The 22,328-nt window shown below is 34.6% G+C and overlaps 1 protein-coding gene across 1 annotated transcript in view; it reads right to left on the bottom strand.

The window, feature by feature from the left end:
• Nucleotides 1-4,362: 4,362 nt before the first annotated feature.
• The window catches only part of PAWR (pro-apoptotic WT1 regulator), a 102,665-nt gene continuing 84,699 nt past the window's right edge, over nt 4,363-22,328 (bottom strand). The window contains exons 5-7 of the mRNA XM_033866301.2: nt 10,927-11,074; nt 9,215-9,319; nt 4,363-7,026 (exon numbers count right to left, since the gene is read on the bottom strand). Of these exons, the coding sequence (XP_033722192.1) occupies nt 6,940-7,026; nt 9,215-9,319; nt 10,927-11,074 (340 nt within the window). The 3' untranslated portion in view covers nt 4,363-6,939. The remainder of the gene's footprint in view (nt 7,027-9,214; nt 9,320-10,926; nt 11,075-22,328) is intronic.

Raw genomic sequence — 22,328 nt, 5'->3', positions numbered from 1 at the left:
CTCCCAATCTGTACCTTGCATAGGTTTTAAGGAATCAAATAAAAACAATATTTAAAGCACTTAACACAATACCTGGCATATGTGGTTACTGAATTATTAATTATTGAATGTTTTTATGCTATACGAAATTAAGGTTAAAGTTATGTTCATACTGTTAACTGAGTCACTATGCTTAACTGAACTTAAGATATACTGATCTCAAAAGAGTTACAAGAAACAAGAGGTACTTTTAGTCTTCTTATGATCATTAATTACCATTCTGAAGTGTACATTTATTCATCCAATTACAATGTTCACTGATTAACTGATTTACTTTAAATAATAAAGAATACAGTTAATATGAAAATTACTGGCATAACTTTACTTTAGATTAGTGATGTTGTTTACTATCCTGAATTATCCATTCATGAAACTTTCAATCGGCTACAGAAGGCTAATAATTTTCCTACTTTTCTTAACACTGTATCAAATGAATGCATTCTTACCAAAACTGATTTGCAGGTTCTTCAAACGGAATTTCCTATGCCTTTGACTGATAGCTTTGTTTATACTTTTGCACTACAAAAATAATAAAAGGAGTCAGATACCTTTCTATTATTTTTCCTAAAACTTTGCTTCCATAAAGCTAAAATGTCCACTGATGACATCATCCACCTTTGTTTAACCACAGTAAATAGTTTACATTTCAAAGGAATGCAAACATTTCCCTGGATAAAAGCCTGTAATGTAATATAGACTGTAAATTTCATGTCCCGTAGTATATCTAAGCAGGTATAGCTGCTGATCATATATGGACTAAGACAATAATTTATCCTGAATAATTTTTCATACTTCAACATGAAAAAACATACCTAGCAGTCAAAACCCTTATTTCGTTTTTCTTTCACATGTATAAAGTCAAAGTCCAATCTACCTTTCCTAACTAGCTCATATTAATTTTTTTTCATACTGCTCAACTATCTGACACCAAGTAGCATTCTCCTTTATTAAAAGCATCTTTATTCAGTCAGAGCAGTTTTTTTAAAGTGAGAATTGAATTGTGCATTTGGTCCAGAATTAAGAGAGAAGTGTTTTGCTTTCTTTTTAACCTTACATGGTTAGACATTAAAAAAAAAAAAAAAAAAAAGGTTTGTAAAGGGTATTATAACCAGCCCTACCTCTTTAACATGAAGGTCTAATATTACATAATTCTTTCCAAGAAGCTGACCGAGAGTAAAATGTAACCAACCTCTTGTAGAGGTGAAAAGAGAAAACTAGAGGCATGAGATTAAAAAATCATATGGGTAGTTTATAGCTACTCATAGAATTGTGTGCACGCACAGAGTGAATCTGGAAGGAAAAACAAAAAATAGGGATTTGATGAAGTCTAAGATAAAGAGATCCAGTTCCAGTTGAGACTAGGAGACCTTGCAAATTTTTTCAATAAACTTGCAAATGGAGTACATTCTTACATAATGACTTGAGACTTTATCTAAACAGTCTGACTGAAAGATGCTTGTTCACTTGTTAGACATGTATGACATTACTGAGAAGATTTAGAGTTCTAGAAGTAAAGAAGACTGATTAGCCTGTGCAGGTGTATGAAGAATGACACATTAGGCAAGAGGTTATGTAAACCATTTACTAAAAAAACACAGACTGGATTTTTACATTCCCAGACCTCTACCTATCTTTTCTAAGTATGAGGGACCTGAAATTCTTTGACCATCATCGGATTTAGTGGATGACAGAGCAAATTTTGGATTAAGAAATTATTTGTGCAGTTTCAAAACACAAAAACAATTAAAATTTTTAGTCAGGTTGAACATGTACACTTCCTCATTCAAAAAGCCCCACCACGAATGTATTCAGATCTTATCAATACCATATTTTTGTTTTGTAAAATACAATTCCTTCTACAATAATATACTAATAAAGATTTTAAAGTACTGCATACTGTTTCAGTAAGAGGCACATAATGAGAATATTAACATTGTCCTTTAACTTCGAAAATAAAACTCATGGTCAGGGTTTCACCGATAGTACAGGAAGGAAAAAAATAATTAACCAGTGTTAAAAATTAAACAAAAATTTACTTTTTATTGAGTATTTATTACTTTACATGCAAAGCATATTAAAAGTGAATCTATATCACGTTGACTACCCCAGTGAAAACCTATGCAATGGGAATTATGAAAGCTGTCTACACAATACTAATGTGATCAATAAATGATCCACATGTTTCTCTACAAATTTGCATTACCTGAATTAGCTGATTTTTCAACAAAACAGTAATTTTAGCTTTCATATGGTCTTTACTGGTAACAGCAGACATCTGATACTTAAATTTAGCAGAAAAGCATAATAATAAAAACCCTGAATAGCACAGTCAAAACTTTCAAGAAACAAGTTCACCAAAAAAAGGTAATATACATCTATTAGGTATCCAGAGGGGGAAACAAAACAAAACAGGCATGTAATAAATGTCCATCAAGTGATCATCACTAACATTCTATTATTACCAAAGTGACTGCCAATATGTGAACTGTTTATTAGACTTAAATACCTAAAACAAACCAGTAATCAATAATGTATACAGAAAAACTAACTTAAAATTACATTTGAATACCATTAACAGTTTGGTGTATCTGACATAAACTGAATTCTTTTTACTTCACCACTGCTACAAATGCCTTTAAAATGTTCTTTTCATAATACATAATTATCTTAAAGAAACATGGTAAGATACTTCCCAAAATGCATCAGGTCTTTCATCCACCACTCAGTAAATGCTGCAGCAAATTAAACAGTACCTATTAACCAGACCTAAAATACAATGGCTGGATAATAAATACAAAAAGAATACTTTTGAATGAACTATTCAGATTAGACTGGCTAATGCTACTTAAGATATAGCACTCTTAAGATAGCACTGACACACACTATACAGATTGTACAATGCTAGATAGAAGGGCTGGTCCATGTCCATTTTTTGGAAACTTCTGTAATATCTAGAATTGTATACCCAGTTGACTAATAAATACTTGCTGAAAGAATAAGTATGAAAATTTAACATAACCCCCTCAACCATATTTTTCCCACATATAATTATTTTGGGGGGGTAGGATGGGGATATGACTTTAATATGCTGTGAGATTCTAGCTAAGTAAACTAAAAAAACAACGTGGGCTCAGGTTTTCTTGGACTATGATTCAAGTCTACACTGAGAATGAAACGACCAACTTCTATACATCAATGAGAAAACATAACAGGATGGGGGGAAGTACCTTTGTTGATGGACCTGATGAGCAAAATGTTTGTCTTATTAGTACTATGTTTTCAGTTTATTGAAACAACAAAAGTGTCACTAGTTCTCAGATAAGTCGTACAAGTTACAATCCTAATCAATGGGATGTCCTTTATTTATGAGAGCATAGTTCCAATGCAAAAGAAGTCAAGTTTACTGTTACATATTAGGAATGGTTTAGATATAATAAGAGAACATTTACCACTGACTTTAACATGTTATTTTAAAGTTCTGATTCCTGAATGTTAGTTCCTTCTCACTTAATATATTCTCCCCAGTGATAAGCTGGTGTTCGGTTTTTCGTATTATAAGATGAAAATATATGCTTATTATTATTAACAACATTATGATGTTGTTAATGTTGTTAATTATTATTAACAACATTATGATGTTGTTATTAACATTATGAATAGTTAGTAAATAAGTGCCAACATTGCATGAACTTACTAGGTACTGAGTCAAGATCAAAGAACTACAAAAAAGATGAAAGATAACTATCACTATATATATGAATACTGTGTAGGACATCAGATTAATCATCAAACCCAAGGTCCTTCCTATTTTGTCTTTTGGTGTTGAACATACGGACGTGCTACTACATTGACTTGCATTATTTTCCACAAAGTATTAGTGGACTCAAAAACTTGCATTTTAATTTCTAATTATAAAAATCCAGAGTAATCCAGAAAACAGAAACCACATGTAACTGAGGTAGGTTTTTTACCTTAAGAATACATTGCTTTCTACTGCAACTAGAAAGTTATTTTTAAAAACACATTGTTTCAGATATCTGCTCCTGATACTTAACCTTCTGTTATAAACTACTTGAGCAAGTATTACAATGTTAATCTACTATATTTAATAAATTCCCTTAGAAATACACACCCTAAAGCCTTCCTCTTCCTCTCTAAAGGTAACTATAGTGCAATAAAATTAGTAACAATTCTAGAAAGATGAAACAGATATTACTACAGTAATTCCCAAGTTTATGCATGTCAGAAATCAAGGAGGAGAGTCACATTCATTTTAAAGATGATAAACTTACTGTTTTGAAAATAATATCATAAACACATTAGAACTTTGGATATGCTTTATTATGCCACAAATTCCCAAGAGATATAAGAAATATTATTTCTGAACGGGACTAATAATTTCACAAATACTAGCACTTTATTGACAATAGCCAAGTTTTTTAAGGTCATGCACATGTATTTAAGTAACGTTTTTAAAATCTCGTGCTTTTTATAAAATTTAAAGGGAAACTGTAGCAGATCCTACTTTATTTTTCAATATTCAGTGTAAAAATCTATATGTGATATAAATATACATTTTAAGGACAGGAGGGAGGACTGCAAATGAACTGCTTTGCCTAAGTTGCCAGGCTCCTGCATAGGTACCGTTATGTAAAAGATCATTGTTGGAAATGCTCCTGATAAACTGAAATAAAGGAAAAACTTTAAAACAGCTTGGTCTTTAAAAGCATTAATACCTGGCATAATTTTAAAGGGGGAAATGAAATATTCCTTTACTTCCAAATGGATTAAACAGAAAAGTCAAAATACTTCTCTTATTGAAAAACGAGTACACAAATACATTTTAAGGCTGGATACTAACACCATTTTCACAACATCCAAAGTATGGATGGGAAGCTAGGCAACACCGATATTTCTGCCATACGCCTAAGGGTAAACAAAGGGAGATGAGGACTTCACCCCCAAAGATGGTGACTGAGCCTGGCATACCACTTTGACATGTGGGCAGCAGATCACTGTTCCCATGCTGGGACTATTCTCCAAAAAGGATGCCCTTATGCAGTAATTCTACAACTTTATCAAGTTTGGTAATCTAACATTGAACTTTTGGCTAAATATATATATGGACATATGTGAAGTTCTCCAGTGACCAAGTTAATTATTAAATAAACTAAATGGTGAAAAAATGCTAATAGCTAAAATTATGTTAATTTCAGGGTTTTCAATGGAAGATATAGGAGGAAAGAGGCAAGGGTAGCTGTTTCCAAATCTAAGTTATGAACAGAATCATTAGATGTTGAGCTTTAAAAATTCTATCCAGGGTCTCAACCTAAACCTATCTAGAAGCTATAACCCAAGAATTCTTTTTAAGCAACCCAAATGATTCTGATGATTAGTCAAGGTTGAAACTTCTGAATTGGGGGCATGGGGGGGGGAGAGGGCACGATCTAGATTATTGCAGAGTTTTAGTATTCAACATTGATATTTATCATTTACTCTGCATTTTTTCCCAACTGTCTCACCTTCCCTATTTTTCTAACAGTGAATAATGAAGTGGCTTAGCACGTAAAAGGAAAAGAGTCAGTAGGGTACCCAAAATGGGTTTTTACTATGTTCAAGCCATTTACATACATTAATTGGATAAAAGGGTACCAGTAGACTGTTTGAGATTCAACTTCAGACAGATATTTCTTAATGTATTTTAAAGGAGAAGGTTTCCTTACTCAACATGAGAATGTAATAATATAAAATAATTCTAAACATTATTGTTACTTAATAAAAGAGAAAATTTGTATAATTCTTCAAAATAATTGTTTTTATAAATCCAATGTTAGGAAGAAAATCCCTTAAATTTGAGGTAGGGGAATAATTCTCTCATATGGGAACAACTGTGTCACAGTGTTATCCTCCAAGTTAGAAATTAAGCAAAGTATTTCAGTATTATTTCTGTTTACATACTGTTTTGTTACAGTAAGTACAAATGTTTTAAATGTGGATAAATATTTTGGTTTTGATTTTAATGCATATGATAATTAAAAATATGGATTTTTTTTTCCTTCTACACTGAAATTGTATACACTCTCTAGGCTTGATGAATAAACAACTTTTAAAATACCCCATGTTCACTTATAAACCTTGGAATAATAATAAAAAAAAAAGTAGTACCTACATAAGAAATTTTACATTAAAATTACAATTGTATGTTTTTCTGAAGTCAAAGTGATTTTAAATTTATTTCAATATTTGAATACAAAATAGTACATTTTAATTTACTATAGCATAATTCAAGTATTCTCTTAAATTTTATATTTAGCCAACTAGTATATGATATTAACTGACTTTTTATAATAGCTTTCCTTTTTTAAAGATGACTGTTATACAAAAGAGTGTGACTCTATGTTCCTCTAAATTGCTTAGAATAAGTTGAGAGAACAAATGACAGTAGATAAAGACCTTTAGGAGTAAATCATCAACATATAAAAGGTTGCACACATCAGTAATAAGGCATTTGCAGGTAACTCCCTAAAAAGTATTTGAATTCATGTAAACAAAGACTATGTATATTCTTTTAGGGAGAAAATGCACTACCATAGATGAAATATATTCAGATGGTTGTGACTTTAAACCATATGTTATTTGAATACCACACAAAACCGAAAGAGGCATAACCTACCAGTTTAATAACTAAAAGATGTTACTTATTTGTGAACTAAAAGGTTGATACTTTTTGAAACTGATAATGAAAAAGAAATATTTTGAAAATAAACATCCACTGTTTTCTAGAAATAAATATACATACTTAGTTAGTTTAATGTATTACAGCATAGGAATACTGTCCTAGCGCCCAAAACATTCAATCAGTAGTTTTAAAATATTTTTCCACACTGAGCCTTGAATCTTCTACCTTGTTAGCTGCCCAACAACTTTCAAAAGAGTTTTATTCTCCTGCTTTAGTTGTTCATTTTCATCTTCTATGTCATCTAGGTCCTTAAGGAAACAAAAAGGAAAATAATACGTAAGTTTTTAAAACACTTAAAAGTATTCTGAAGGTGATAAAAAAATTTCAAAAATATACATTCAAAGATAATTCATACAAGCAATTAGTCTGCAAACGAGGGCTAGTTCTGAAAACAACTTTGGAAGGAATATGCCCCACCTAAAGGCAGCATCCACTACTTAGACTCCTCACTGGTATCATGATAATGCAGGCCAGCTCCTGCCAGATCTTTCAGTTTTTAAAGAGAAGCCAGAAATCAGAATTCTTTATTGTGAATCTTCCAATTTTTAATCACTATAAATAATTTAAGTTTTTAGTTAAAAACAAATCCCTCCTTCCCCAAACTAAGAGCTAAATACATATGCAGTCAATGTGAGGTTTGGGGCCTTGGATTGCAACCCTGTGTCAAATTAGGCATCAAAAAGATCCAGGTACAAGTTCTAGATGTACCCCTACCACCTTGGTGATCTTTGACAAAGTATGCATGTTGCAGGGGGAGAATTTGGGGAGGTGATAGAACTGAGGTATACAGAAAAGGAGGTCTGGGGCTTACAGAGTTGATCTGGTTCAATTTATGTTAGGCTTCTCCATGATATTTTGTTTAAGGGAAAGGTTTAGAGCTTAAAAAAATGCGAAAGCCACTAAACTAGGTGCTTTAAAGTTATCTGATTCTAGCTCTATGTTCCTTATATTAATCTTAGTACCATATAAACACCAGTTGGTAAATACAAAGGCAATCCACTATAAGTTTTAGTTTGAAGAAAGACTATTTCAAGGTAGACTATTTACTGATGGTTGGAAAAGAAAACATTTATAGATTTATCCTTGCAATTCAAAATACTAAACTTGGAGAAATCAATTTGAATTCTAAGTGTACTACTGGATAGCAAAATTCTGAAACATTTAGTATACTGTCTTTGAACAATTAGGTAAATGAGTTTTAAATGTTCAAACACAGAATTTGTATTTACTCACAAACTAAATTAATGATATTAGGAAACTAATTTGTTGAAACTAACAATAATAAAGATACGGGATTCCTAAAATCACTACAACTGAGACCTACCTAAGATTTAGAATTAAATAATAAAATACATTCACCTATCATTTACTAGATTACAAACTCTGTAAGGGCAGGTGTTTTTTTTATTCTTTTTAATGAACACACTGACTAAGACAATGCGAATACATCATAGACATAAAAATATTTACAGATTTTATTGAATCATATTCTAGAACCAAAAGAGGAATGCCCGTGTTCCAAACCAAGATGAAAGGCAGTCTATAAGAATGGAAGAGCTTACTTAGAATTAAAACTATTGAATACCTGAGGGTCAAATACTGGCTCAGCAGATAACTATGTGATTACTACATATGACCTTGAGCAAGTTAAACTCTGAGTTTCAGTGTCCTCATCCACACCCTGCAGTTAATGCTGGAGAGCTGTATTAGAATAAGTCTGCACATAATGAAGCTTTCTATTTTCCCTTCTTTTAGAATTAGAGTTAAGATTGGATTAGGAATTTGTTCCGTTTTTCCCTGAAGCAAATTTATTTCTTTCCTCCATCTTATGTAAAGCCTTCGAAAAAGGGAAACTATGAAATCTCTCCTCATTACCATTACCTAAGTATGGCCTAGCATTAATACCTGCTTCTTAAGCAGGGAGTAAATTCTAGGGCTGAAAGAGAAAAAAAAAAAGAGAGACCTTAGGTTTAGGCTAAACCTAAAGCTGGGGATGCATATGTATAACTGAAGGAAAAAAAGTGGTGAAAATACCACAAAGACAAGGACATATGGAGTTTCTTATGGCAAGACAGTAGCAATTTTAGTTCTTCACTGGGGCAACTCTGTACCAGTACCATTTTATGTGTGGTGCTGACCAAGCTGCCTCTTACCTCCAGACTCTAACAAAACACAGAACAAATCCATTCACTGGTCCATCCCCAAAACAACAATATTAAGTAAATACAACTGACTGGTAACTGGCCAGAGGAAATCAGTTTATGGAATGAAATGACAGTTCTGGCTACCACAAATTACTATTGCATTAACAAAAGAATGAACTATTTAGTTCATATTATTATTTAATAAAATTAAATAATTTCTTCATATTTATGTATTTTCATCCAGTTGACAGAAAAAAAGGAAACCATTAAACTGAAATATGTGAATACTCACTCGATTTAACAAATCAATTTCTTCTTTGAGTTTTCCAATCATTTCCTCTTTATCTTGCATTAGTCTCACAAGTCTTAAGTTTTCTTGTCTTTCTCTTACCACTTCCTGGTAGATATAATTACAAAGTATTAATTGGGAAGTAACAAGTTGTTTATAATCTTAAATAGCATACATCTGCTAAGTCTGGTGAAGTACCTTAGATACATGAAGATTTCCAATGAATTTCTTAAGTCACTTGGTAAGGAAAGGAGGACCCCATCCCAGAAAAGAACCAGAGAATGAGAGGAATACAGGAGTTGTAAAATATACTTCTGATTAAATCTATGTTTACCCAAGTTTTTAACAAATACCAATACTCAATGACTTTAGCTCTTTAGTTGATCACCACCATTAGTAATAAAATATCTTAACATTTAATGACCAATACCCTGTTGAAGAAAATTCAAAATTTTAATAAAAAATACAAAGTTCAAGAAAAGGAGATGGCTCTATGGAAAACTCTAAACAGAAAAATAATGATCCTCCATTTTACTTCTGGCTCTGCCAGTTAACTGACAATGGATAAAATGAAGGAACTGAAAATGATTACTGGTTTTTAAACTTTTTTTTTCTTTAAACAATGCAACACCTTTTCCAAAGAAATCTTATCAGAAGCCTGGACTTTACGCTGGGTCAGCCACCTTGGGGGCAAAAGTGAAGCAGAACTGAAAGGTCTCACATAGAATTTGGCTTCTTTCTTACTCACCCTCAGAGGAAAGCAGCCAGCCGGCCTCATTAATCAGCTGCTGCCAACTGCTAGGAACTCAATCCAAACTCTTGTGGAACTTTAAAAGCCCTTCTGAAGAACCCCCTTGAAAACTATTATACTATGTATTCCTTAAAGTTTTTAATTTAAACTCACAGAAACTAGGGTTAAAGTTCGAATGTGAACTAACAATAATCACAATATTATAAAAAGAAACAATTTTTAAAATTCAATCTCTACTTAAAACAATTTTTATATCACAAGGAATAGTTTCAGTTCAGCAAAATAAAACACATTTTCAACAAACAGAAAGTAATTCAGCACCATTATCAATTTTAGGGATTTAATGTTTACAGAACAAAGTTGAGACTCCATGGTTAATAAATTAATGCCAATATTCATTTGAGATGTTCTCAAAGATACTCCTAAACAGGTTTATCCTTAAAATTGTTTCAAACACCACAGTGGCTCTAGGCTCTACCTCACAACCCAGAAGAAAGTCTACAATCTGTACAGATAATATAATAAACACACAGTAGTACATACTGCTAGCAGAGACTTCTAACCATTTCAAAGGCAAAGATTGTTTTCAATATATTAAAGATAACACTCGGCAAAATGAGAGTATCCATTAAATATTAACCAATTCAAGAGCTGGCTCCTTTTCTAAAAGTTTTAACATCAACAGAACTGGACAGAAAAGTATTAAGGAAATCAGAAAATGCTTAGCCATTATGCATCTAGAAAATATATAATTAAGAGTGATTCAAAGCTTTTATTTGACTACACATGGAAGTACCGATTAACACTACTGGTTATCTTCCATTAGTGCCCCTCATTCTTTTCCCTTTTTTGTCACTGTCTCTTCCTTACACATTTCAATTTTTCTCTGTGCTGCTATGAAAGTGAAAAAGGGATCCCAATGGTATATTAATTTCATAAATCTTAAATAATTTGTAATTCATACCTTTTCAAGATCTTCAATTTTCTTTTCCAATGTGCTACTTGAGACCAAATTACCTGAAGCATTTGCATCCCTGTTATACCTGCTGAACCCACTTCTATCTGTTCGGGAAAATCTACTTGAGACATCTTCTTCAGAGGCAGTGGTTGTGCTATGGAAATAAAAAAGATACAAAAATTTTTTTTTTTTTTTAGATGTTGGGGGTAGGAATTTATTAATTAATTAATTTATTTTTGCTGTGTTGGGTCTTCGTTTCTGTGCGAGGGCTTTCTCTAGTTGTGGCAAGCAGGGGCCACTCTTCATCGTGATGCGCGGGCCTTTCACTATTGCGGCCTCTCTTGTTGCGGAGCACAGGCTCCAGATGCACAGGCTCAGTAGTTGTGGCTCACGGGCCTAGTTGCTCCGGGGCATGTGGGATCCTCCCAGACCAGGGCTCCAACCCGTGTCCCCTGCATTAGTAGGCAGATTCTCAACCACTGTGCCACCAGGGAAGCCCCCCAAATTTTTAAAGATACCTAATATTCAGCAAGAAGAGTGCCAAGAGTATTTTCTGTTCACCCTAAACAATTATCATTCCCCTGAGGACACATGGTTATAATAGCCAACTTATTTATAATTATGGAAGTTAATCATTATTCCAACACGATAAAAAAATTTTTTTTAAATTAATTCTTTTGACCAGTATCTACTGAGTAGCTGCTAAGTACCAGACACTGTTATGAGTACTGAAGATGGAACAGGAAACACAGATGTGCAAACATGGACTGACTTTCATAGAGCTTTCAGTGTAATAGGAATATAACCAACGACAATAAAGCAAGACAACTATCACAATAAGGTAAGTGTAAGGTACTCTGAGAACTATGACAGTGGACCTAATGTAGCCTATCTGTAGTGAAGAACCACTTTCTTTCTCCTTTTATTTTTAAATTCCATTACATCATGGACAAACACTTTTTTTTTTTTTGGCTGTGCTGGGTCTTCACTGCTGCACACAGGCTTTCTCTAGTTGCATCAAGCAGGGGCTACTCTTCATTGTGGTGCACGAGCTTCTCATTGAAGTGGCTTCTCTTGTGGCGGAGCACAGGCTCTAGGCACACAGGCTTCAGTAACTGCAGCACACGAGCTCAGTAGTTGTGGCTTGTGGGCTCTAGAGCACAGGCTCAGTAGTTGTGGCACACAGCAGTTGTTCCGCGGCATGTGGGATCTTCCCAGACCAGGGCTCAAACCCGTGTCCCCTGCATTAGCAGGCGGATTCTTAACCACTGTACCACCAGGGAAGTCCCCATGGACCAATACTTTTGTAAGATCAAACAAAAATGAACTGGAAAAATAAAAGTAAAAAAGGCCATACAAAATACAAGCCTAAATGTTTTATTAGATTCAGACCCATAAAATTATATTTCAAAAACAGGATAAACAAAAAAGAAAAGAATTACATAAAACTGCAGAATTTTCATTGGAAGTATGCATATAGGCAATTATAGAAAAGAGTTATCGCACTAGCAACTTTTGTCATTTCATAATTCTTATTTAACCAAAAGTTATCACTGAAATAGCCATTCTTCATATTAAACACCAATTCACACATTCTGAACTAATAGCATATGTCAATATTTAAAGTTTTTAATATAACAAATAAGCTTGCTTCTTGCTTTTGCATTAGTTATCTATTACTGCATAAAAAAATATGCCAAAACTTAGTGGCTTAAAATAACACAGTTATTATCTGACAATTTCTGTTGGTCAGGAATCTGGAAGCAGATTAGCTGGGTGTTCATGATTCAGGGTCTCTTATGAGGTTTTAGTCAAGATGTTGGTCAGGGCTACAGTCATCTGAAGCCTTGTCTGGACTGGAGAGTTTGCCTCACTGAGCTGATGGTAAAAGGCCTCATCAGTTTCTCACTGGTTGTTGGCCAAAAGCCTCAATTCCTCAGTATGAGGGCCTCTCTACTGGGCTGTGCACGACAAGGCAGCTGGCTTCCAGAGAGAAAGCGACACAACAACCAAGACAGACACTGCAGTCTCTGTTATGACCTAAACTCAGAAGTGACATACTATCACATCAACCCCATGTTGAATGTGGAAGGGGATTACACAAGGTGAAAATACCAGGAGGTAGAGCTTCCTGGGGGCTCTTTTGGAGGCTGGCATCATTCTTGCTAATCTACCGAATCTAGCTTGGACTGATGACAATGCTGATCACAAGGGGTAAGGTATATCTAAACTACCTCTATGATTTGTTTTAGTAGCACTCACAACAGAGAAATTAGTTTCACAGATGTATATTGACCAAAACAGGGGAAGAGACTTTGAAGCAATTTTAGCAAGCTCAGGATATTCAGTTTTAACTTTTACCCAATATGCAGAAAATGACATTTTTCAAAATTTGTCCTCAATTCTTTATTGGTAGCCAGTTCCAAAAATTTATCCATCAAAAGTATAGTTAAATCTATAATAACTTTTGATGAAAAATAATAGATTCTTGATCTATTAATTTCCTATGCATGGGTTTTCTTTTGATGGAAAATAAAATTCAAAGTCTTATCAAATTTGTAAGGTATATGCTTATAACATTTTGCAACAGTGCAATATTAAAATCATCACCTACTTACTGATAAATTGTGGAACCCATCATAACAATTTGAAGAATCTTTTCCCCAAAATTTCTAACTTTCATTTTTGTCCTTTGACCTTATGTAACACTGAAAACATTTGATATTTCTTTCTTGCATGAAAGGCTAATTAAGATCATTTTTTAAAAAACAATGATGCTATCAGACAAATAACCTTAATTCACATATTTTAAAAGCTGGGGACTAAACTAGTTTCTTTTTAAAAAAAAATGAAGTATAGTTGATTTACAAAACCTGATTTTTTATCTTGTAAAAACATGAAGTGTTCATGCCAAAGGTCAAATACTTTGCCTGAAAATTTCCCTTTAAAAATTATTGTATACCTCAGCATATCGTAACAGCTGATTGGCTCAGCTTCCAAACTATCAGTTAGTTGTTTTAAAACCTCAAATTTAATGTATTAGTGTTTAAGTAATTCACACTTTTAGCGAACTGTTAATTTAGTTGATATACCAAGTACACTACTTAGTTCAGCCGACATAACAAGACTTTCTCAATGAAACAAGCAGGAAGTTGATTTACATTCTGGCACAAGTTTCAACATTTTTTCCCTGTCACTGTCTATATAATAATCAGAACATACTCCTGCAAAGCAAAGCAAAACACCAAACCACATTTGTTGACTTGGTAACTCTTCAAAGTTTTATATATCTCAGACAAGCTGTGTTTGTCAGCAAGGAAGCTGAAAAATAAATTCTTCCTTCACATTACTGTCATGTGAGCAAAATCAATGTGCTGATCATATTGTAAGAAAAATTCCTTTGCTATCCTGATTTGTCTAAGAGTTGGTCTTCTGTATGACTAAAACTGTCCCTAAATATACCAAGCTATGGGTGTCGCTGGGAAATATTACATGAACTACCTTCTTTGCTACAGATTCATCCAACACCTTCCAGCGAACATCTTTGTCTTGTCATTTGTGTGTAGTTTTTTAATGTTAGCAACCTGAAGTCAGACTGTAAAAGAAACTCACAAAATACTAATGAAATCCTGAATATATATGAAATCCTGAAGATCTCTTCTGTCAGCTTAACTGTAATAGTTCTTCTTTCAAATAAGGCATTTGTGGTTGTGAATATAATTATGTCATGCATGTAAATGCCACTTAAATTTTGATGGTTTTATTGTTTTAGCAGCCAGTACATCACTGCAAATAACCCACTGTGGTTTTAGCACTTCCCATCAATAATGGCTAAAAATTGAACTCAATATAGGAGGGAGGATACTTCCCAACAGAACTAGTACAAACTCTTTTGGTCTGTACCTCTTTGAAATTACTTCCATCATCATCATTTGGTTTAGTATTACTGTCACATTCAGAAAAGATGTATCTTTTTTTATTAAAAAAATAATCTAGGAAAGCTTCCTTTATCATAAGTAAATTAAGATTGAAAATAAAGAATATAAATTTTAGGGCTTCCCTGGTGGCGCAGTGGTTGAGAGTCCGTCTGTCGATGCAGGGGACACGGGCTCATGCCCCAGTCCGGGAAGATCCCACATGCCACAGAGCAGCTAGGCCCGTGAGCCATGGCCACTGAGCCTGCGCATCCGGAGCCTGTGCTCCGCAATGGGAGAGGCCACAACAGTAAGAGGCCCGCGTACCGCAAAAAAAAAAAATTTTACTTCCTAGATTTAGGTAATACTAACAAAAGCAGAAATTGAAAAGAATAAAAAAGGTTTTTTGTTTTTATTTGTTTTATTTTGATTTATTATATATTTACTTTTTAATTATTTTACTTATGAAATAAGAATATGCCTGATTAAATTTAACACATGATTTTTAAGGTAAATAAATCCTTCTTCAATTCTTACACATTTTGGGTTACAAATGACTAACATAAAAATAACACAGGTAGAGCAGAATACACATTCTTCTCTAGCTTGCATGGTATACTAACCAAGATAAACCATATTCTGAGCCATAAAACACACTTTCACAAATTTATAAGAACAGAAACCATATAATGTCTGCTCTTAGGCCACAACAGAATTAGACTAGAACCAGTAACAGCCCCAAAATAACATGCAGATTAAACAGTGCACTCCTAAATAACACGTAGGTCAAAGAAAAAATCTCAAGAGAAATTTTAAAATATTTTGAACAAAACGAAAACGAACCCACAACTTATAACTTGTGGAATGCAGTAAAAGCAGTGCTTAGAGGGAAATTTATAGCAATGAACGCATATATTAGAAAAGAAGATAGATTTAAAATGAATAGTCTAAGTTTTTACCTTAGGAAACTAGAAAAGAAAGAGCAAATTAAATCCAAAGTAAGCAGAATAAAAGAATAACAAGAACCAGAGCAGAAATGAATGAAATTGAAAACAGGAAACCAACACAGAATAATCAATGAAACCAAAAGCTATTTCCTTGAAAATATCAATATAAGCAATAGGCCTCTAGCCAAGCTAACTAAGAAAAAGAGAGAATCTCTTCCAGAAGATAAAAGCAGAGGAAATATTTCCTAACTCATTTTATGAGGCCAGCATTACCCTAATACCAAAACCAAAGATATCGCAAGAAAAGAAAACTAAACACTAAGATGTCTCATGAACATTGATGCAAAAATCCTCAACAAAATATTTGCAAATCAAATTCGAGAATGTATAAAAAGAATTATACACCAAAATCAAGTGGGATTTATTCAAGCCTGGTTCAACAGTTTAAAAAAAAATCAATTAATGTAATCTATCACAGTAACAGGCTAAAGAAAATCACATGATCACCCATAAATTCAGAAAAAGCATTTGATAAAATCGAACATCTATTCATGATAAAAACTGGACAAACTAAGCACAGACGGGAACTTCCTTGACTTGATAAAGAATAACTACAAAAAACCTACATCATATGAAATGGTAAGACACTCAAAAGCTTTCCTGCTAAGATCAGGAGAAGGCAAGAATGTCCCCCCCCCCCACTATTCCTTTTCAGCATCTTACTGGAAGTCCTAGGTAATGCAATAAGACAAGAAAAGGAAATAAAAGTAATACAGGCTGGGAAGGAAGAAATAAAACTGTCTTTGTTCACAAATGATAAGATCATCTATGGAGAAAATGTGAAAGAATCCACACCAAAAAATTCCTGGAACTAATAAGCAATTATAGCAAGGTTGCAAGATACAAGGTTAACATACAAAAGTCAATCCCTTTCCTACACGCCAGCACTGAACAAGCGGAATTTGAAATTAAAAACACAATACATTTACATTAGCTCTCTCCAAAATGAGATACTTAGGTATAAATCTAATTAAATATATACAACATCTACGTGAGGAAAACAACAAAACTCGAATGAAAGATACCAAAGAAGAACTAAATAGAGAAATAATCCCTGTTAATGGATAGGAAGAGTCAATATTGGCAAGATGTCACTTCTTCCCAACTTTGATTTCCCACTATCTACTGGCTCGATGAAAGCCGAATCAAAATCTTAGCAAATTATTTTGTGGCTATTGACAAACTAATTCTAAAGTTTACATGGAGAGGCAAGATCCAGAATAGCCAACACAATATTAATGAACAATGTTGGAGGGCTAACACTACCCAACTTCAAGGCTTACTATAAAGCTACAGTAATCAAGCAGTGCAACACTCGTGAAAGAAGAGACAAATAGAGCAATGGAACAGCAATGGAAGCAGAAAGAGACTCACATAAATAACCCACAAGTGATCTCTGTCAAAGAAGCAAAGGCAATACAATGGAACAAAACAGTCTTTTCAACAAATGATGCTGGAACAACTGGACATCCGCATGCAAAAAATGAAAAATAAGGCAAAGACTGTATACCCTTCACAAAAGTTACTTCAAAATGGATCACGGACCTAAATGAAAAATGCAAAACTACAAAATTTCCTAGAAGATAACTAACATAGGAGAAAATGTAAAAGTCCCTGGATATGCTGATGACTTCTTAGATAAAACACCAAAGGCACAATCCATGAAAGAAACTGATAGCTGGATTCATTAAAATTAAAAATTTCTGCTCTGTGAAAGACAATGTTAAGAGAACAAGAAGACAAGCCAGGCTGGGAGAAAATATTTACAAAAGACACATCTGGTAAAGAACTGTTATCCAAAATATACAAAGAATTCTACAACTCAACAATAACAAACCACCCGATTGAAAAATAGGCCAAAGAACGTAATAGACACCTCAGCAAAGAAGATATACAGATGGCAGATAAGCATATGAGAAGATGCTCCATATCATATATCATCAGGGAAATACAAACTGAAATGAGATACCACTGTACACATATTAAAATGGCTAAAATCAGGATCAATGCTGGTGAAGATGTGGAGTAACACGAACCCTTATTCACTGCTGGTGGGAACGTAAAATGGTACAGCCGCTTCAGTGACAGCTTCGTGGTTTCTTATAAAACTAAATATACTCTTACCGCCAATCATGCTCCTTGGTATTGACCTAAAGGAGCTGAAAACATATGTCTACCCAAAAACCTGCACGTGGGTGTTTATAGCAGCTTTATTCACAATTGCCAAAACTTGGGAGCAACCACGATGTCCTTTCCAGGTGAATACACAAATAAACTACAGAAAATGGAATATTATTCAGCACTAAAAAGAAATAAGCTATCAAGCCATGAAATGATGTGAAGGAAACTTAAATGCATATTACTAAGTGAAAGAAGCCAATCTGAGAAGGCTATATACTGTATGGTTTCAGTTATATGACATTGTGGAAAAGGCAAAACTATGGAGAGAATAAAAAGATGAGAGACTAAAATGCTACCATAGTGATGGATACATGTCATTATACATTTGTCCAAACTCACAAAATGTGCAACACCAAGAGTGAACCATAATGTAAACTATGGACTTTGGGTGGTTATGATGTGTCAGTGTAAGTTCATCAGTTGTAACAAATGGGCCTCCCTATTGAGGAATGTTGACAATGGGGAGGCTATCCGTGTGTGGGGACAGGTTTATATGGGAAATCTCTGTACCTTTCCCTCAATTTTGCTCTAAAAACTTAAATTAAAAAAAATCACGTACGTACCACAGCACCTGAACTAGTCGATATCCTGTTCTGAAAGGATTCTGCTTATCATGCACTTAGGTGTGATGATGACAATGTTAAAATGCAATTCAGGCTTCTAAACATTTACTCTCAAGTTTTATTCTTACCTTGTCATGGATTACTTACAAACAGTTCAAGGACCACACTTTGAGCAGCATTATGCTAAAGAATGTTTAAACTCAGACTTAAAAGAGGAATAAGAATGTGTAAATATCTAGAAACAAAGAGTACGTGGCCCTTTGAGAAACAGAAAAATCCAATATGGCTAAAGCATGAAAGGTAAATATAAGGGTGATAAGATATGACACTGGAAAAGCAAGCAGGAGACCTGAAAGCAAGATATGACACTGGAAAAGCAAGCAGGAGACCTGAAAGCTCTTTTATGAAGAATTTCAACTAATGGTCTCCAAATTTATTCATTACATACACATTGGTATGTATATTTACCTACTATCTTTATAATCGATTTACAATATCATTATGTTTGGTTATATATTACATATTCATATATACTGTATTATACAAACATATGTAAATCAAATAATATGATTTATAATGTGATATTGTTAAAATATTATCTGTATCACTAAAAATATAACATAAAGGGGTGAAAAGATTTTAAATGTACATCTTTTTTCTTTTGGCTGCGTTGGGTCTTTGTTGCTGTGCGCAGGCTTTCTCTAGTTGCGGTGAACGGGAGCTACTCTTCGTTGCGGTGCGCGGGCTTCTCACTGCAGTGGCTTCTCTTGTTGTGGAGCACAGGCTCTAGGCGGGCAGGCTTCAGTAGTTGTGGTGCACAGGCTCAGTAGTTGTGGTGCACAGGCTCAGTAGTTGTGGCTCGTGGGCTCTAAAGGGCAGGCTCAGTAGCTGTGGAGCATGGGCTTAGTTGCTCCATGGCATGTGGGATCTTCCCGGACCAGGGATGAAACCTGTGTTCCCTGCATTGGCAGGTGGATTCTTAACCACTGTACCACCAGGGAAGTCCCTAAATATACATTTTAATTATTTATGACACAAATTTTTTTGTTTTCACAAAAATTGACTATAGTATTTTTTTTTTTTTTTTTTTGGGTACGCGGGCCTCTCACTCTTGTGGCCTCTTCCGTTACAGAGCACAGGCTCCGGATGTGCAGGCTCAGCGGCCATGGCTCACGGGCCCAGCCGCTCCGCGGCATGTGGTATCTTCCCAGACCGGGGCAAGAACCCGTGTCTCCTGAATCGGCAGGCGGACTCTCAACCACTGCGCCACCAGGGAAGCCCGACTATAGTATTTTTAATGAAAGTATAATTTGAATATGCTTCACTTCTGAGGAACTTATTTTAACTCTTTGTGATATATAGAGATTTGAAGGTGTAGTTCTATGCATATTTGATTTTTAATGTCTGTAACAGCAGAAAGAGATGTCTCACAGGAAGAATTTAAAGTTTTTTAAATTTTCACTTAAAACTCCAAAGCAAGCATCAAAATTTTTTTCTAATTTATAAGAACAGATCTGATTTTGTGTATCTTGCCAACTGAACACCACATGATCACCTTTGCGTTTATATACTTATTTTTATATTATCCTTAAATTCCCCCCGACCTATCCATTTTGTATTAGTTAAACAACATAATAATTCATAAATCCATCTAACCATTCAAATTACACTATTGTGCAACATTTAGAAAGTGAACAAACTTTCCTCAGGATACCTCAAATACTAAATAATCATCTGATACATAGAACAAGGGAATAAATAACAAGTACATAGTGCTAGCTATTAAGTATACAGTGGGCCCTACGAATCTGTGGGTTCCACATCCACAGACTGAACCAACCCACACTGAAAATATTCAGGGGGGAAAAATGCTAGAAATTTCCAAAAAGCCAAACATATTTATATAGCACTCACACTGTATTAGGTACTATAAGCATTCTAGAGATAATTTAAGTATACAAGAGGATGTGCATAGATTATATACAAATACACCATTTTATACAAGAGACTTGAGCATCCACAAATTTTGGTATCCTCAGGGTCCTGGACCCAATCCCCGCTCCGTGAATATCAAGGGATGACTGTAAATGTCTTACTGTCTTTTAGATTAAAAGGTAAATACAAACAGAAGATCTAATATTTCCCTCCTGCATCCTAACATTATCTTGTGCATCACCCTGCCTTGGAGACCAGTTTAGACTCATTTAAAGGTAATAGGAAGTCATTAAAGCAGGGAAAGTGACAGAATCATTTTAATAAAATGCACTGGAAATGAGCAAAACTGAAGGCAGCGACACCAGTTTGAAGGGTATTGTAATCATCTATGTAAGAGATGATGGTGTCCCTGGACTTCCCTGGTGGTGCACTGGTTAAGAATCCACCTGCCAATGCAGGGAGCAAGGGTTCGATCCTTGGTCTGGGAAGATCCCACATGCCGCAGAGCAACTAAGCCCGTGCACCACAACTACTGAAGCCACACACCTAGAGCCTGTGCTCTGCAACAATAGAAGCCACCACAATGAGAAGCCCGGGCACCACAACGAAGAGTAGCCCCTGCTCACCACAAATAGAAAAAGTCCACACGCAGCAACAAAAAACCTAACGTAGCCAAAAATTAATTAATTAATTAAATTTATAAATAAATATATATATATTATATTTATATATTATTTATTTATTTTAAAAAAGAGATGATGGTGTCCTAGATTGGTGGGTTGGCACTGGAGCTACAATGACTGAATTTAAGTGAGGTTGTGAAGAAAGGGGAGGGGAGGGGAGGCGAGGCGAGGGGAGGGGAGGGGAGGGGAGGGGAGGGGAGGGGAGGGGAGGGGAGGGGAGGGGAGGGGAGGGGAGGGGAGGAGAGGAGAGGAGAGGAGAGGAGAGGAGAGGAGAGGAGAGGAAAGGAAAGGAAAGGAAAGGAAAGGAAAGGAAAGGAAAGGAAAGGAAAGGAAGAAAGGAGGGAGGGAGGGAGGGAGGGAGGGAGGAAGGAAGGAAGGAAGGAAGGAAGGAAGGAAGGAAGGAAGAAGGAAGGAAGAGTCAAAAGCAATGTCCAGATTTCTGACTTGAGCAAGAATGTATTTTGATACCAACTACTGAAATCCACTAAGTTTCACAAGTTTACTTTTGAACATGCTGAGTTTAAGATGCTTCTAAGATATCTAAAAGTAGACATTTGAAAGTTGTTGGTTATACAGATATAGAGCTAATGATTTAAAATCATCAACGTAGGTATATACAGTAACCAAAGTCACCAGAGTGAAAGAAATTTCTAGAACAAATACACAGAACAAAAAGAGAATAGTCTAAGACAAAGAGCTGAGTAACATCAACACATAAAGAGTAAGTACAGGAAAGGAAGAACTACAAATAAAAACTGGGAAATACTGGCAAAGTGGCAGGAAGAAAATCAAGAGGGTACGGTATCACCAAAGCCATTATCTATCATGTTATAAAAGAGCATTAGAATCATTTTAAAGGACCTCTTTTCACTTAAAAAGAAGTCCACTTATCTGCATCAACCACAGATTATTCAAGTAGAAACCACAACGCTGACAACTACAAACGAAAACCTAAAAATGTGGATATCCCTTAATATGTTTGTTTGCTTGATGTACAAGCTTAAAACAGCCTTTCAAAAAGTTTAACCTATTAACAATTTTAAAAATCCTTCCTATTAGGCCTGTCAATACACAAGTGATAATATCATACAAACTCAAAACAAGGAATAATTATTACTGAAAAAC

The sequence above is a fragment of the Tursiops truncatus genome, chromosome 11, assembly GCF_011762595.2.
Source record: "Tursiops truncatus isolate mTurTru1 chromosome 11, mTurTru1.mat.Y, whole genome shotgun sequence".
NCBI classification, from domain to species: Eukaryota; Metazoa; Chordata; class Mammalia; order Artiodactyla; family Delphinidae; genus Tursiops; species Tursiops truncatus.
This window is presented reverse-complemented; position numbering and strand designations above follow the sequence as displayed.